Raw genomic sequence first — 18,952 nt, 5'->3', positions numbered from 1 at the left:
TATTGATGCTTACATAAAAACATCACCTGCGTGCCATTTCCACACTAAGGTTCTTCCTTCGTCCCCTGTTTTCAGCCGCGAAAAATAGGCCTTGCACTTACTCATGGTCTAAAGATTGCGAAGATTTCACTTACATGTATTGTACTCAGCGGGAAAACTACTGTGATTGCCGATGTGGTAAGTGGAATCTTTCCTTGAAAAGATACACTTATTCGAAAGAAGTTAGTATGCATGCTTGAAGCTCTTATGAGAGCGTGTTTTTCAGCATACAGTAAAATCTAGTTATAACAATGCAAGCTAAAACAAACTGATAGGTATAACGACGTATTCGTAATTCTCCTTGAAGTCCCACTGCAAGGTATAGGTTTAAAATCTACTTTTAAAGAAAGAAAACATCTTTTATGCGAATATATCCAACCTTGTTAAGTTAAAAACAAAGTTTCGTTTATCGCATTGCGACTATCAACCCAACAGTTGCGGTATGCGACGCTGGTCCATCGCTAGGATCAGTAGGTCAAAAGTCGCGCTAGTTAGTGGTTAGTAGGCAACACGTAAGACCGCCACCAGTGGTGCAGAGTCGCTGTCCACGCATGCACTATACCGCTGCCGCATGACACCGTACTCTGCCAATGCCACCGATTCCCCCACTCTTCTGTGTACTTACGCTAAGGACGGTGTGGATTGGGAAAAAAGTGATATGCAGCGAAAACAGGGGAGCACGTCACAAGGAAGAATGCTTCAGTGTACAGCGTCAGTACAGGGTTCCAGCAAATTTTAGTGAGAGCTTAAAAATATGTGAATGCCACGCAGCTGGGCAGATCCAAGGTTATGTTGTTTTCCGTCACTTGGAAATACTCAGATTACATTTTTCATCCCGTCTAATTAGATAATTAGTCTTAATTAAAATATTAGGACTAAATAATTCATTACCAGGTGCATGTTTCTATGGATGTTGTAGTTCTTTTGCAAGCAGAGAAAGGTGGGCGTCCGGCTTTCGTAAATCAAATCGGTCTCTCTCTATCTCTCTCTCCCTCTCTCTCCCTCTATATGCATAGCCATCCCACCACCCCCCACTCGTGAAATAGTTGGTACGCCACTAAGGACAAATTATTTCTGGGCTTACCTGTTGACAGGCAATCTGACCAACTGTGCCGGTGCATAAAACGTGTAGCTGATGTAACACTATGCCAAGCTTGCGTGTACGAGGATGTAGAAAAGCGGTGATTATCGCGCGCAACCATGACTCTCGATAATGTTCACACCGAAACGCCGAACATTGACGCTGGTCGGCGAAACATTGCGTCCATTCCTTCAACATGCTTACCCGGGTAGTCGGAGCATGTCGCTCGTTTAACGTGCGGCTTTTGCGGACGTCAGTCTCTCCCGCGAAGACATTGTCCAGCGTGGAAATCGGTTTACCCCCATTGTTGCAAGAAAAGGTGCGTCGCCGTAGTTTGCGTGGTGAAGATGCAAAAGCTGCTGGGTTCCATCAAGCTCCACATCACCGATTCACGAACGGGCAACTGTGAACGGGCTCGCGAATGGGCAACTGTCGGAGTTTAAGATAATCAGAGCTAAACTCGGCTTAAGAGTTCTATAGAGATTTATAACAGTACCAGTGGCACGCACGACGATAATGGAGGGAGAATAGTCTAGAGGAATTTCAATATCCCACAAGTAACGCCGGAAGAAGTAAAGAAAGCCTTGAGAGCAGTGCAAAGGGGGAAGGCAGTTGGGGAGGATCAGGTAACAGCAGATTTGTTGAAGGATGGTGGGGAGATTGTTCTAGCAAAACTCGCCACCCTGTATACGCAATGCCTCATGACTTCGAGCGTACCGGAATCTTGGAAGAACGCTAACATAATCCTAATCCATAAGAAAGGGGACGCCAAGACTTGAAAAATTATAGACCGATCAGCTTACTGTCCGTTACCTACAAAGTATTTACTAAGCTAATCGCAAATAGAATCAGGAACACCTTAGACTTCTGTCAACCAAAGCACCAGGCAGGATTCCGTAAAGGCTTCTCAACAATAGACCATATTCACACTATCAATCAGGTGAACGAGAAATGTGTGGAATATAACCAGCCCTCATATATAGCTTTCATTGATTACGAAAAAGCGTTTGATTCAGTCGAAACCTCAGCAGTCATGGAGGCATTACGGAATCAGGGCGTATGCGAGCCGTATGTAAAAATACTGAAAGATATCTATAGCGTCTCTACAGCCACCGTAGTCCTACATAAAGAAAGCAACAAAATCCCAATAAAGAAAGGCGCCAGGCAGGAAAATACGATCTCTCCAAAGCTATTCACAGCGTGTGTTTACAGGAGGTATTAAGAGACCTGGATTGGGAAGAATTCCGTATAAGAGTTAAGGGAGAATACCTCAGTAACTTGCGATTCGCTGATGATATTGCCTTGCTTAGTAACTCAGGATGGATGGATGGATGGAGTAATTTTATAGAGAGGTCCTGCGAGCTACGGGGCGCAAGGTCCCATAGAGCGGGCTACTCCCACGTTGGGACCGGGAGTTGTAACTTCCTGGCCGCATCGTGGGCTCGCTGGACGGCCCAGAGCTGCTCCGACAGGTCCGTGCTGCGTAATGCGTCTTGTAGCCTGGCGGAGTCTTGATCCTTGTTTGCGTGGGTCCGACCACAGGGCCAGAGCAAGTGATGTACGTCTAGTGTGCTATGGCAATTTTCACAATATGATGTTTTGTATAGGTCAGGCATGTAGTGGTGTAGTATGTTCTGCGTGGGGTACGTGTTTGTTTGAAGCATTCTGAACGTCAGGGCTTGAGGCCTAGTGAGCTTATTGTGAGGTGTGCTGTATATTCTGCGGTCTAGATAAAAGTGCTTTATGATCTCGTTATATGTGGAGGGAGGGTCCCGATTCTCGCTGGGATGGTCACAACCAGAATAGGGGGCGTCGCGGAAGGTTAGGTCTCGCGCGCTCCTGTGAGCCATCTCATTGAGATTGCGAGGGGCGTCCTCGATCTCTCCGAGGTGTGCCGGGAACCAGCAGATGGTGTGATGCTGCAGCGGTGCGGATCTATTGATTATTTGGAGTGCTTGTCTTGCAACTGCTCCTTTCTGAAAGGCTTTGACGGCCGAGCGTGAATCGCTGTAGACGTGGGTGGTGGTCGGGTCTGTGAGCGCGAGTGCGATGGCAACCTGTTCTGCTATCTCGGACTTGTGGGTCTTGACTGTGAGAGCGTTTCTCACTTGACCTTGCTTATTGATCGTGGTGGCAACGAAGGCTTTCCTGGTTGGGTACTGTGCCGCGTCAACGAAACAGGCGAGGATCTTCTTATCACGTATTTCGCGCAGGATGAACGATCCGCGTGCCAGCCTTCTGGGTTGATGGTGCGCGGGGTTAATGTTCCGCGGCAGTGGGCGAACCGTGTAAAAGTTGCGTGTGTCCGTCGGAACGCTTTGATATAGATTCTCGATTACTGTGGTGTCATGACCTAGTTTGGCTAGGATGTCTCTACCCGGTTTGGTTCCAGAGAGTCTTGTCCATTGAGCCCATTCTTGAGCTTCGGCGATTTCTTCAAGTGTGTTGTGTACCCCCAGTTGCAGCAGGAGCTCTGTCTCGGTGTTCTTGGGGATTCCCAGCGCTAGTTTGACTAGCTTCCTCAGTTGTACATTGAGTTTGTCCTTCTCCGCTACCTTCCATCTGTGCATGGCCGCCTCGTAGGTGAAGTGGCATAGCGCAAAGGCGTGTGTTAGCTTTAGAAGATTTTCTTCCTTAAGGTCGTGTTGTCTGTTGGCTACGCGTCGTATGAGGTTCAATGCATTATTCGACTTTGTCACGATCTTCTCCACTGTAGCGGCGTTAGAGCCGTTGCTCTCAATGAACATCCCAAGGACTCTGATTTTGCTGACGTGTGGAATGGTTCCTCCGTCTTTTGTTCTGAGAGTAATGACGTGTGTGTCTCTGATTTCGTTCTTTGGTTTGGGACCGCTCCTCGATGGTTTGTAGACGAGGAGCTCCGACTTCACAGGCGAACATCGCAGGCCGGTGGGAGCGAGGTATTCCTCGATCACGTCGATCGCTTCCTGCAGAGCGCTTTCAGTTGAACCCAGGCTACCTCCGGGGACCCAGAGCGTTACGTCATCGGCGTATATCGTGTATTTGACGTTCTCGATTTGATCCAGTTTCTTGCCAGGCCGGCTAGCGCAAGGTTAAAAAGCGTCGGAGAGATGACAGAACCTTGCGGGGTGCCCCTGCCTCCGAGTTTGTATTTCTGGGACTTGATTTCCCCTAGACGGAGGGTGGCCGTTCTGTCGCTCAGGAACGACTTTGTATAAGCGTAGAGTCTCGTGCCGAGGTCGAGGTTGGAGATCGTGTCGAGTATGTAGTCGTGTGATAAATTATCGAATGCCCTTTCGAGGTATAGCCCTAGGATTACTCTCGCGTCTCTCGTGTCTGCGTCAATGATCTGATGGTTGAGGAGCTTCATGGCGTCTTGGGTGGATAGCCCGGGTCTAAAGCCGATCATTGCTGCGGGGCAGAGATCTTTATCTTCGAGATGTTTCGAGAGCCTGTTTAGGACCGCGTGCTCGACTACCTTGCCGACGCAAGACGTCAGCCAGATAGGTCTGAGGTTATTGAAGTTGGGCGCCTTGCCAGGCTTTGGGATGAGCACGATAAGGGCCGTTTTCCAGTCTTCTGGTAGTGCTCCATTCCTCCAGATTTTGTTGATTTCCTCTGTGAGGGTTTCGATTGAGGTTTCGCCGAGGTTTCTAAGTGCCTTGTTAGTTACGCCATCCGGCCCCGGCGCTGACTTGCTGTTTAGGTTCTGAAGCGCTGTGCGTATCTATTCGGTTGAGAAGTCCCGATCAAGCGCTGGGTTGGCTTTGCCGCGATATGCATCGGCGGTCGTGCCTCTAGCATTTTTGGCCAGCGGGAGGTACTTGTCGGCAAGACGGTCAATGAGCTCATTTTCCGTAGTAATTTTGAGTTCCTCGTGCATGATCTTGTTCAGCGTACGACCCTGGTCCGCTTTGGTTTTGGTTCTATCTAAAAGATGTTTGAGCAGGTGCCACGTCGTCCCGCTGTTGATGCGGCCGTCCGCGGCGTCGCAAACCTCGTTCCATTGCTGGTTAGATAGTTGCGTGCAATATTCTGCAATCAGCCGGTTGAGGGAAGAAATTCTTTTCCTGAGCCGTCGATTGTGTCTTTGTTCTTTCCATCTCCTGGTGAGCGATTGTTTGGCTTCGAGCATGTGGGCCAGTCGGCTGTCCATGCTTTGAACGGGAAGATCTGTCTCTATTTCCTTCGTGGCCGCCTTAATGTCGGCCTTTATTTGCGACGTCCATTGTTCCATTGATTCTTTGCCTGTTCGGCGTTCGTGTCTGAACTCGCGGAACTTGTCCCAGTCGACGTACGTCATTTTTCTGGGTCCTCTGGATGGGGTGTCAATTGTTGCCTCAACAATGTGATGATCGCTGCCCAGATCCTCGAAGAGGTTGTTCCACTGATAGTTTGGAACGTTGCGGACGAAAGTGAGATCTGGCGTTGTGTCGCGGTTGACCGAGTTACCCGTTCTTGTGGGGTACTCGGCGTTCGTGATAAGCGTTAGGTCAAGTTCATCGGCGTCGTTTAGCACTCAGGGGACCTAATGCAATGCATGCTCACTGACCTGGAGAGGCAAAGCAGAAGGGTGGGTCTAAAAATTAGTCTGCAGAAAACTAAAGTAATGTTTAACAGTCTCGGAAGAGAACAGCAGTTTACGATAGGTAGCGAGGCACTGGAAGTGGTAAGGGAATACATCTACTTAGCGCAGGTAGGGTCTGCGGATCCGGGTCATGAGACTGAAATAATCTGAAGAATAAGAATGGGCAGGGGTGCGTTTGGCAGGCATTCTCAGGTCATGAACAGCAGGTTGCTATTATCCCTTAAGGGAAAAGTGTATAACAGCTGTGTCTTACCAGTACTCGCGTACGGGGCAGAAACCTGGAGGCTTACGAAAAGGGTTCTACTTAAATTGAGGACGACGCAACGAGCTATGGAAAGAAGAATGATAGGTGTAACGTTAAGGGATAAAAAAGAGCAGATTGGGTGAGGTAACAAGCGCGAGTGAATGACATCTTAGTTGAAATCAAGAAAAAGAAACGGGGGGGGGGTGGCATGGGCAAGACATGTAATGAGGAGGGATGATAACCGATGGTGATTAAAGGTTACGGACTGGATTCCAAGGGAAGGAAAGCGTAGCAGGGGGCGGCAGAAAGATAGGTGGGCGGATGAGACTAAGTTTGCAGGGACAACATGGCCACAATTAGTACATGACCGGGGTAGTTGCAGAAGTATGGGCGAGGCCTTTGCCCTGCAGTAGACGTAACCAGGATGATGATGATGATGATGATGATGATGATGATGATGATGATGATGATGATGATGATGATGATGAAGCTCGGGACCTTAATTTCTCCACCTGGCCATGTTTAAGTATTTCCCGGGCCGGCCGCGGCGGTTGGGCAAAGACGAGGTCTTGGGCTCTGGCAAGCAGCATTAGCATGTTCCTGGGACCCTCAAAGCAACTTTACAGTGGTGTGAGACGTGCACTGTCCAGATCTTGTGCACGTGGGGAGCATCAGCACACTCATCTTTTTGAGCGTATTACTGGCTCATCACACTTGCCGCCACATCTCACTGAAATCTGTAGCCTCAGGTCCATCACTCACGTTCACCTACGTTCTACATCTTGGCAACGACACTTAATTGCCGTGCATTCTAATAATATACTAAATCCTGCTTAATGCCCTTCGCGACCATTTGCAGTCGCAACATGCGTTTATATATGAATCTGTGTCATTATTAGAAGTATGCTCGTATTATAATTTCAATATTCCTCCTCGACATCCTTCTTGAACCTATTCGGTTAGAATTATGCTCCACGTACATTTCTTGTTGGGATTATCACCTGTGACATTGTTACGGGTATGTTGGAGTATAGAAAGACTGTATTCGCAATATTTATACAAAATGAGTCAGAGTAGTCAAGATGGCTGACCACCAACAGCATGCAGCAGTCAGCATCCCGCCAACCTCATTCTTCCTCTCTCCTCTTTTATCCTTCCGTAACAGACCCCCGGGTGGTGGAACACTGTCTCGGCGCAAGGTAGGCGAAGAATCGGGAGCGAAGTATGGCTTCAAACGCGAAACATGGACGTCAACAGGCGTCGGACTTAAGGATGCATCAAACTGTAGCGGCGAAATCTCGTAATTTACGTCGTTAACTTGACGTAGGACTTCTTAAGGCCTTGTGTGGACATAGCGAAGCTTCTGGGAGAGGCCAACCCGATGACATGGTGACCAAGGGAGCACCCACGCACCTGGCGCGAACTTAACATTGCAATGGCACCGGTCATAACGCTCTTTTTGTATATGCTGTGAAGCTAATAAACGAGATCGGGTGGCTTGACGCGCCATGTGAGCGCGATCAAAAATGACTTCACGAGCGTACAGCCGTCAGCACGCTTTACACAAACGCTCCGCAGCCTGGCCGGACCGGCTTGGACTGACGCCAGCGCCGTGAAGTGTTGTGCTCTGTTATCTCGGTATGTTTCCGGCGGCTTACGATAGCTGGAGCGCAGCTCGATTTGACTGTTCGTCTTGCTTTCGCTTGTGCCTGACCGGCGGCGAGAGTGCGCTCACTTGACATGTCCGTTTCACTCGTGGCTGCGGTCTCACGCTCATCCAGAAAACACGTTGCGGTTTGCTTATATCGGCAAAGCGAAATGGCGGGCGACAGCTCGCGCGTATTTTGGGTTTGGCCGCAAAGCCGGCGCTTTAAGGAAATGATAAATAGGAAAAGGAGAGCAAATGCAGGTTTGTGGCGTTTGTAAAGATTGGTCAATAAATAAATCTGCGAATCCGGTGGCATAGTTGTTCATGTTCTTCATTTTTTATATTCTCGCGCGCATCGGAGTGCTTTCTCGGAGTGCTCTGGCAGGTGCCATTCGCACCAAAATTGTGACGCAACCTTTCGTCCTACAACGTTCCGGGAGATGACATACACGTGTGTCTGTGTGCGTGCGTAGTGCTTAAAATTCGAGAAAGACTAACCACCTGAAAAAGAAGGCAGATCCCATGCCCTGTTGGAATCGATGTTATGCGAAGCAGTGCGCGGGGAGCCTACCAAGTTAACCAAACGACCATGAGAGCACCAAGACGCAGGCGGCTAGCTAGCTATAGCTAGATAGACGGAAACATGGATAAATAGATAGATAGATAGATAGATAGATAGATAGATAGATAGATAGATAGATAGATAGATAGATAGATAGATAGATAGATAGATAGATAGATAGATAGATAGATAGATAGATAGATAGATAGATAGATAGGTAGATAGATAGATAGATAGATAGATAGATAGATAGATAGATAGATAGATAGATAGATAGATAGATAGATAGATAGATATACATAGATAGATGTAGATATAATATATATACATAGATAGATGTAGATATAGATAGATATTATCGAAGTGGCAAATGTTCGCCAAGAAATGCATCGCATTTAGTAAACTAAATTCGCAAACCGCAACCAAACCTCTGTCTTCCCTAAATGAGATGTTTTCGCATACCCAGACGTAAGCAGTTTTGACTGCCTGTGCCGAATCTTTTTCCACAAGAACATACAGCCATTTCAAATATTGACTGCAGTTTGCAGTTTTGAAAACTAGAGAAAAAACCATAGAGGATACGCGCATTGCAAAGTGTCAAGCATGATACTGTGAATAAGATCGGGAAACCGCTGTTTGAGTAACCAAGTTGCGATGGGGGCGTCCAGTTATCTTATCTGCAGTTATAAGCTATAAGATGCTACCTTTTGGTACACTGCTTCTATGGCCAGAGTCTTTCTGGTTACCTAAAAAGCAGTTTCTTATCCGACGAGATGCCACTTAGCGCTTTTCGCCAATAACTAGACATTAAAAGTTTAGTGTGAATCGCATCTAGTCGTCTTTCTTCCTCAGGACACGCGCAGCTCTTACGCCCTGACACCGGATCTTCAGTGCATCGTCGACTAAACAGGAAGCAAGACACTAACCTGCGAGAGCACTCCAATGCACGCAAGAATATAAGGAATGAAGAACGGGAATAACTATACCACCGGATTCGCATATTTATTTATTGACCAACCTTTACAAACGCCACAAACCTGCGTTTCCTCTCCTTTTCCTATTTATCATTTCCTTAAGGCGCCACATTTGCGGCCAAACCCAAAATACGCGCGAGCGGTCGCCCACGATTTCGTTTTGCATATAAGCAAACCGCAACGTGTTTTCTGGACGCGCGTGAGACCGCAGCCACGAGCGAAACGGACATGTCAAGTGAGCGCGCACTCATCGCCGGTCAGGCACAAGCGAAAGACAAGACGAGCAGTCAAATCGAGCTGCGCTCCAGCTATCGTAAGCGCCCACAAACACACCGAGATAACAGAGCACAACACTTCGCGGCGATGGCGTCAGTCCAAGCCGGTCTGACCACGCTGCGGAGCGTTCGTGTTAAGGGTGCTGACGGCTGTACTCATTGCCACAAGTGGCACAGAAGGGAGGATGGTGTCAAATGGCAGTGTGGTGTCGCGACCATGCAAAAGATAAAGGTGTGAATATCCTGCGGTGTCATGTCGGGATACGTTATTCGCGAACGTCACGTAGGCCAGCGTAGCGTCCCTGTCACGGCGATCATTGGAGACAGCATCTGTGTGATTGTTCGGTTAAGACGTTCAGTAAGACCGTTCGTTTTTGGGTGGTAGGCGGTGGACAGCTTGCTCAGACGCAAAAGAGCGGAGGAGGTCGTCGACAAATCGAGACAAGAACGAGCGGCCGCGGTCTGTAAGTAACTGCCGAGGTGCGCCGTGGTGGGGAACGACGTCGTGGAGGAGAAAATCGGCAACGTCTTTTGCGCAACTAATGGCCAACTCCTTTGTCATTGCGTAGCGTGTCGCGTAATCAGTAGCAACGGCAATCCACTTATTCCCTCGAATCGTGGTCGGAAAATGACCACGCAGGTCAAGGCCTACGCGAAAGAGCAGTTCAGACGGAACTTCAATTGGAGGAGTCGTCCGACAGGTGCCAGGGGAGGTTTCTTCCGGCGCTGACACAATTCGCAAATTGCGACATAACGTCGCATGGAGTGGTAGAGACACGGCCAGAAGCACCGGCGTCGTACGCGATCGTATGAACGCAAGATTCCAAGGTGTCCCGCCGTTGGTGCATCGTGAAATTGTTCGAGAGCGACGGATCGCAGATCATGAGGAAGGACAAGGAGCGACTCAGGTCCGTCAGGGCTGATATTGCGGCGGTAGAGGACGCCGTTGGGCAGCACAAACATGAGGCACGTGGCGTCAGTGCTGCGAGATTGCACTCCAGCGATGATGCACTGCAAGGATTTGTAGCGTTGTTGTTCAGCGCGCATGTCAGTCATGTCAGTGAAAGCCATCACGCAGGTCACCGGATCATGCGCAGCAGGATCAGGGAGATCCACGGGTTGACGAGAGAGGCAGTCAGCGTCCTTGTGGAGGTGTCCAGTTTTGTAATTTAAAAAAATGAAAATTTCCTTAGCCGCAACGCCCAGCGACCAAGCCATCCCGTCGGGTCCCGGAGGGAGGACAGCCAGCAGAGTCCGTGGTGGTCTGTAAGGACCGGAAACGTGCGGCCGTACAAATATGGCCGGAACTTGGCAACAGCGAAAACTAAAGCCAAGCACTGCCACTCGGGGATGAATTTCTCTCGGCAGGTGACAGCAGGCCACTCGCGTAAGCTATTACGCACTCTGTACCATTCTGTTGTTGGGTGAGAACAGCGCCGATGCCATGGCTGCTGGCGTCAGTGTGGACTTCGGTCGGTGCAGATGGATCAAAGTGGGCAAGTATGGGAGGCTTGGTGAGAACTCCGATGAGAGCGGCGAACGTGTGAGCCTGCTCCGGGCCCATGAGAATGGCGTGTGCTTCTTTAGAAGAACTGTCAAAGGCCGAGCAACGTCGGCGAAGTTCTTGCCGAAACGGCTAAAGTAAAACACAGGACGACAGAGCAGCGCACGTGAGAAGCAGAACGTGGGACAGGGAAACTGCGTACGGCGCGCAATTTTAAGGATCTGGTTGTACGTCGGATGCGTCAATGAGCTGTCCCAAAACGGTAATCTGAAGGCGTCCGAGTTGACAGTTTCTGGAGTTCAGTTGGAGACCGGCTTTTAGGAAGACCGCAAGAATTGCAGCGAGTCGGGTAACGTGGCTGCAGAACGTGGGAGAAAAAACAATAACGTCGTCAAGGTATCAGAGACAGGTGGTCCATTTGTAGCCTCGGAGAAGAGAGTCCATCATACGTTCAAATGTCGGAGGAGCATTGCATACACCAAGGGGCATGACTTCGAACTGATATAAGCCATCCGGCGTGATGAAGGCCGTCTTCTCGCGGTCCATTTCATAAACGGAAATCTGCCAGTATCCGGATCGAAGATTGATGGACGAGACGTATTTAGCTCCATACGAGCAGGCCAAGGCGTCATCGATGTGTGGTAGTGGGTAGACGTCTTTTCGCGTAATCTTGTTTAAGTGGCGATAACCGCCGCAAAAACGCCAGGTACCATATTTTTTTTCACAAGGACGACGGGCGAAGCCCAAAGACTGGCTGATGGTTCGATGACCCCTTTGCGGAGCATTTTTACCGCTTCTTGTTGGATGAGTCGACGTTTACCATGTGGTACACGATAGGGACGCCAACGAATAGGATTTGTATCTCCAGTGTTTATACGGTGGTGAACTACAGATGATTGGCCTAAAGGCCTGTCGCCGAAATCAAAGATTGTTACTGTACTATTCAAGCAGAAGACGTATGTCCGTGGCCTGTGCAGAGGTGAGGTCAGGTGCAATAACTTTCGCGAAGTCATCTGTTAAGGAACCAGAGCTGTGAGCGGCAATTGGCCCTAATAAACCACTCTCGGCATTCAGACTCTCAATGTCAAATTCGGAACCGCTAGGAACACTGGCCAAGAACGTGCCGGCCGAAATCACTTGAGGCCACACAGGCTGAAATTCAGAAGCGGTAGAACGACGTTGTTATTAATAGCCGTGATCAGCGTATGCGGAACAGCAACGTTGCGGTTCAAAATCACGTTGGTGATGGGGCGAAGCACATATTGACCGTCAGGAACCTGTGGCTGGGCGGTCAAAGTGACGCAAGTAACTGCCTCGAGCGACAGACGCCCATCGTGAAGCAAGCACCAGTGCGGTGGGGTGGCGCTCGGAGCATCGGCGACTTGAGGTAGTTCCAACTGAAGAACGCCGGTCGCGCAGTCGATGAGAGCACAATGAGTGGATAAAAAGTCCAATCCAAGAATAACGTAGTGAGGGCAGTTGTCGATCACAGCAAAGCGAAGAGAAGTAGGGCGGCCGGCTATACTTCAAGACGCAATACACATTTCAAGAACAACCAACACGCCATGGTCGGCCACACGAAGCACTCGGGCAGCTGCTGGGATGAGGACCTTTTTTATACGTCTACGTAGGCTTGCACTCATCACAGAGACGTGGGCTCCACAGTCGATGAGAGCTTGGACAGGCACGCCGTCTATTTTAATGTCAATTACACTTCTGCTTTTGGGCACAGACAGCATTTGCTGCAGTAGTAGGCAATGCAGCACTACCTCCAAGGGCTACATTTCGTAGTTTTCCGAAAGGGTACGGCCGAAAGCCACAGCGGACGAAAGGCGCCGTGGCTGCGGTGAAGGGGATGATGGGCGACGTGTTGGCGGTGAACGAGACTAGTGTCCGCGCGGCCATGTTGAGCGGCTGTACCAGGTGTCCCTAGCAGAGTTGTTGGCGCTGTTAGACTCGGCGGTGGGCGAAACATTGCGGGCATTTCCATCAAAACGACTCACGTTGGTCAGCGTGCGAGATACTGAGGGCCACGAGTTGGGACAGTATCGGGCTACGTGACCAATGCGGCGACCGGTAAAACATATCGGCTGGCCATCCGCAGTTTTCCACTCAGATTACGATAACGCGGAGAGAAGCGTCGGGGTGGAGCGAAAATAGAAGGGCGTTCGTTAGCTCGGAGATTGGCGACAGCACACATAATGTAAACCAATGTATTTAAGTTCCTGGCGAACGATGGGTTGTACGAGGGGAACTGAAAATGTGGTAGCATCAGGACTACGCGATCAGAAAGCTGCGGGCGCCAAAGCATCCAGTTCACGTCGAACGATTCGCAGCACGTCCTCTGATGGCGATTCATGCTGCTGCGCGGTTTGACCTTCACACGTCGACGTTGTGGCAGTATTGGGAAGTCTGGCGAATAGTTGCAAGACGCATCGGCTTTTGGCCTGCTGGAATTCTCGGCACTCTTTAATGATAGCATCAATTGTAGAGCAACCTTTCCACATGAGCAGATTAAACGCGCCGTCAGCAATGCCCTTAAGCACGTACCTTACCTTCTCAGCTTCTGTCATGTCGTGATCGGCTTTAAGACAAAGTGCCAGCACGTTCTGGATGTACGAGACATAGGGCGCCGTGGGGCGTTGGGCACGGGAGGCCAATTCATGCTTTGCGGATATTTTAAGGCTGGCTGGTTTGCGAAACAACTCTGTCAATTTCTATTTTCATTGGTCCCAGCTGGTTATCTCCTCTTCGTGGTTTTCGTACCACACCTTTGCCGTGCCTCTTAGGTCGAACAACATGTTAGCTAGCATAAGTCTAGGGTCCAATCACTCACACGTTCGTACATGGCCACGCACTCTTCAACGTTGGCGCCATCGGTGCCGCAAGAAGTTGCAGGATCCTTGAATTGCGCAAGGACAACCGAAGGTGACAGCGACGTAGCTGGCGACGGTGACGTAGGAGGCGGCAACGACGTTGATCCCGCGTGCTCACCGTCATTCATGGTGCGGACGGTGATGCGACGTCCATTGCGGAGCTCCGTTTCGAGCCATGGTACCCCGCACCTCTCACCAATATGTTACGGGGATGTTGGGAGTATAGAAAGACTGTATTTACAATATATATACAAAATGAGTCAGAGTAGTTAAGATGGCTGACCACCAACAACATGCAGCAGCCAGCGTCCCGCAATCTTCTTCTTCCTCTCTATTCTTTCATCCTTCCGTAACAATGTATTGTTATTCAGCTGCTTCTGCTTTATTATGCAGCACTTTGTATGTCTTCTGATGGACAGTACGCTGATATCACAGTGTCTTATAGCGTTTTGCACGTTTTAGTCAGCGGCCACCATCGTTTTTAGCTGAAGATTAACAGCCATCGTAATTATGATAAATTTATTTCTTGATTTTATTCATACTAGGCTTATGCCTATATAGATTACGCGCTAAGCAAACAATTATAAAAATAAAATAGGTATTTCGCTCCTCTGTGAACAGTATCGCAAAAGGAGAACGCAACTGATGAAAATAAGAAAATTATGTGAAGAAATCTCCATTATGGAATAAATCTTTTACTCTACACAGACCCCGTACTTAAGATTATGCATTTATTTTGCCTGTCATTTATTTACTTATTTATTTATTTATTTATTTATTTATTTATTTATTTATTTATTTATTTATTTATTTATTTATTTATTTATTGAAATGCTCACCTCTCCAGACACTGGGGTAAGCTCAGCACAGGCTCCTGCTAACACCTCTAAACAGGAACAAGAAGCCGTATTTGGCAAGCATTTAGCTTAACTCTTTGCTAGTCACATTCGCGCAATGTAGCAACCGATAAAGACGAAGAAAGCGTCATCAGCAGGATCAGGAGCGAAATTTTGTTTACCCCTGCAGGAAAAAGGCCTCCCTCAGATTGCTCAATATATCCCTGTCTTACGCCACCTAATTCCATCATGTGACTGGAAATTTCTTAACTTCGTCATACCTCCTGATTACCTGCCGTTCTTGGATGCACTTACCTTCCCTTTCTACTCATTCTGTAACTCAAGTATACTCAATGGGAGTACGGTAGCGCGATTAAAAGACGGGACAAAGAAGACATAGTGACACACACATAGCGCTGTGTGTGTCCCTATGTGTCTTCTTTTGTCCCGTCTTTTAATCGCGCTACCATACTCCCCTTGAAGATGCATTACCAACAAGCCCACATTGCAACCCTCGTGAACTTTATTTCAAGTATACTACCGCTAATCTGCTTTACGCATTACATGGCGGGCCCAGTTCCATTACTGCATCGCAATGTAGTGTAGAAGATCAGCTGCTCCTTTTGCTCTCTAATCCACATCACTGTGTTCTACTCTCTTAACGTTACGATATTCTATTGCTATACGTATGTTCTTGTCATACTTGAGCACTCTATACTTTCTCGTTTGCTTATTGTAGCCATTGTCATCTAGCTGTCATATTTAATGTTTCGTTTGTCTTTACTGGCCTTATTCCTATCTTCAACTTTTTTTCTATTATCTCCTTCTGAAACAGTAGGTAGGCCTTGACCCTTCGCAAAGAAAGTCATCAGCTTGACCTCCCCCTACTTCTCTCTGTGTCCATTGTATGTGCGTTTTATATCGAATAATAATACGGTCAACATTCTTCCTCCCTAAAGTCGTCGCGCCACTTATATACCTTTCAAGTTTCAAGACTAGCCTCTAAATTTCTCCCTCGTAAGCTAGCGTCGGTATAATGCAATGTTTGTAGGCTTTTTTTTCAATGATAGCGGTAAGCTGACGGTGAAGGTTTGGTAGCGCCTGCCGTGTGCGCTTTAATCCCTTCTTATTCTTCTGTAAGTACCTTAATAGGATTCATGTGCTGGTGAGTGTGTTGACCTAAATAAACATACTCTTGCAGAGTTAAGCTAGCACTAGAGTCTTTATATACATTAGTTAATATATTCACATATGCTATTTGTACTGCTTGGCAACGCGATGACTCTATGACTGCTCGTGTCTCTACTGAATCAAATGCCTTTTCAAAATATAATAAGGCAACATAAAGAGATTCGTTGTACTCTGCAGATTTCTCAACTACCTAAATATGACGTGGTTGTGATTCATTATAAAATGCTACTTCCTGAATCTAGGTTATTCTAGCGCTCAATTGAAGTGTTTCTCCAAGTATATTTGAAAAGCCATGGCAAATATTTTGAACTATGCTGAAAGTAAGCCCCCTTAAGCATTATTCCATTTTTCAGGTCTATTTTCTTGTAAACTGTATAATGTTGACATTTTTTCAACTCTTTGGTATGTTTTTTTTTAATAGAGCTCGTATTTCATCTTCTCCTGCCGCTTTTTCGAAGAACATGCCTTTCAGATCATTGTCTACCAAATATTCAGTTACTCATGAAGCTTCTGTATCCTTTATTTATCCTTCTAATAAGATTCGCAAGAAAGCATACGTAATGTCAATTATGGTTCTGAATTTTTTACGCAACGCTAAGGCGCAGGATCCGTCACAGCTTTTTATTGACGAAAGCGCCATTGAACTGCTACAATACATATTATCAATATTCTGAATTTTACGGTGTCACTGCGACATCGAGCGTAATTAGGGAAAGAACTTACACCTTTACAACTCCATGTAAGGGAGCTAGAAGAAAGAAATTTCCATACTGCTAAGCTCCCTAGAAAAGCATAGTTTGTACAAATTTTCCTGTGTTTGATACAATTTTCCTATTGTAAGAATGGGGCTTTGAAACAATATTTATAAAGTCTTTTCCGCCCTATAAAAGCTCTACTAAAGGGCATTTTCCTTGTGTTTTGCAGACGTCTCGGCCAAATCGTCGCCTTCATACGAGCATCGACAACAACATAAGCAGCGTATAAAGCGTTTGCCATCGCAGAAAAGGCCTTAAGCGTCTGGGCAGCTTTCCTGTTGCGCAATGTGCGTGGTGGGCTGGAGTTCCGAAATAGCCCGCTCTACCAGCAAGCAATAAAGCGTGATTCTCACGCATTCCACATGAAGCATTGAAGTCCCTGTTATAACGACCACTACCCACAGCAACACATGCTTATACAAACGAACACGGATATCCCATGTCATAGCTTAAACGCTCTAAGTATATCAATACCGCTATTATACCGCATAAATGTGTGTGTTGTGTGTCTGTTGTGCATGTGCATGTGCGTTATAAAAATGTAGACGCACTTTTCTGTTGTACATATTCTAATTTTATTTCAAACGTTGCTACATCTTTACGCTAACATTTATTTCAAAAAGGCGAATCAGCAGCGGTTGACATTGTAGAGAGCCAAGACCTTCTTGAGCGCAATAGTGCAACTTGTGGTTTGTTTAGAGTTCACTACCTTCGCGATTAGCCCTAATCAAAGATTTCAATATCCCCGGGATCGGCCCATATTTGTCGTTAAGCAATGCCAGACGTCCGGTTCCATTTTTAGTCGTGTGTTGTTTAAACCAGCGCACTTTCGTTTCATTCCAGCCTGTTTTGCCTAATTATGCATTATTTCTGCTCCTCACGCAGCTCTACCAGGGTTTGTTTCGGATAGCCGTGTTGCACATCAACAGCAGAAAGAATGGCAATGGCAATAGCCCAAAATTACCGAGTCACAACTCTTATGACAGTGGAAGCGCTCAGAGCACACAGCAGGGACATTGCCCGAGCCCCTTACCAGCACCTCGCCGCCATGCCAGCAGACCGGGTCCCGCGCTTCCTTTGCCAGGAAATATTCGCGTACCGTCACTGCCTCCATAGAGATTATACACATGCCTAGAGGCTGCTGGCACCGCCTTGGTAATTGGCTCACCCACCAGGAATTCGAACAAAAGCAGAATTCCCAACGCCAGGGATCAGGCAGCTATCTGTACTCATGCTGCACGAGACCTACAAGGACTTTAGACTGATGATTCGACAACTCTGTATGGATCTGCAGCAGTTGCTCTGGCTCCCTATAAAGTCATGACCATTTAGTTTTAAATAACTCACCTGACAACGTCGACTACTGCATAGCTTGCGGCACTTCATGAAGATCTACCAAGAAAATGGAGCCTATTTACCGATTCCAAGGCAGCTGCGCAATGCCTGTTATCCGTTCTGTGTCGTGAACCGCAAGGCCAACTAGGGCTCGAAATAAGACAGCTATGTCTCCAACTAGCACAGAAAGGACATTACATCACTTTTCAGTGACTTTCAGGCCACTGTGGCATCATAGGCAACTAACAGGCCAATGAAGCTGCTAGGAAGGCTCACGAAGATGCTGTGAAGGAAATCATCCCGCTATCAAGAACCGATGCAGCAGCAAAGCTTCGCATACATGCAAATCTTGCCACACAATCCATGTGGATCCCAGGTCGCCGGCATACTCGTCTGCACCACCTGGACCTATCCTTCCGACCGGGGATTCCACCTGGTCTATCCCGAATCGACACAACTGTTCTCTGCCGGCTGTGGCTTGGAATATCGTTTACGAATGCATTGCTTGCCGCATCGGAATGGCTGACAGTGTTTCCTGCGACAAGTGCGACAGCGAGAAAACATTCGAACATGTCCTCTGTTATTGTATACGCTACAGTTTCAAGAGACAGTCGCTCGTGACGGAGTTGGCACGCCTCAACGACCGGCCGTTCTCTGAACAGATGATCTTGAAGTGCCTTCTGATGCGGTCATTCCACCAGAAAATGAAGAAGGCGCTACGCAAGTTTCTCCAGTCAAGCGACCTGTTTGAAGGACTGTCCCACTTCCGCCTTTTTCGTCTATTGTTTCACAGCGAAGCTGTTTATAGCTAGGGTTACGCGCATTTTTCATGTCCGTCAACATAATTATCTCTGTGAGCGAGAACTATCAACATCACCAATAGCTCGCGCCGCTGCTCGCGTGTTCGTCGTCGTGTTCTACCACAGCTCGCTCATGGGCACCCCTCGGCGTAACCGCGCGAACGTGCTCTTGCCACTGCTCGCGCGTTCATCGTCGTCGTCGTCTTCCACAGCTGCCCCCATTGCCGCTCATCATCGTTCCCATACTACCCCTCCTTCTGTGAAG

At 47.9% G+C, this 18,952-nt stretch overlaps 1 protein-coding gene across 4 annotated transcripts in view; it reads left to right on the top strand.

Annotated features, from left to right (window-relative positions):
• LOC142577911 (uncharacterized) overlaps nt 1-16,910 on the top strand; it is a 33,883-nt gene extending 16,973 nt beyond the window's left edge. For all 4 annotated transcript variants that reach the window (XM_075687347.1, XM_075687344.1, XM_075687343.1 and 1 more), the window contains exons 4-5: nt 76-177; nt 16,722-16,910. In XM_075687347.1, the coding sequence (XP_075543462.1) occupies nt 76-177; nt 16,722-16,810 (191 nt within the window). In that variant the 3' untranslated portion in view covers nt 16,811-16,910. The remainder of the gene's footprint in view (nt 1-75; nt 178-16,721) is intronic.
• The last annotated feature ends 2,042 nt before the right edge of the window (nt 16,911-18,952 follow it).

Source organism: Dermacentor variabilis, chromosome 4 (genome assembly GCF_050947875.1).
Source record: "Dermacentor variabilis isolate Ectoservices chromosome 4, ASM5094787v1, whole genome shotgun sequence".
In the NCBI taxonomy this organism is placed as follows: Eukaryota; Metazoa; Arthropoda; class Arachnida; order Ixodida; family Ixodidae; genus Dermacentor; species Dermacentor variabilis.
Note: the sequence above shows the minus strand (reverse complement) of the source record. Positions and strands in the feature narration are given on the sequence as shown.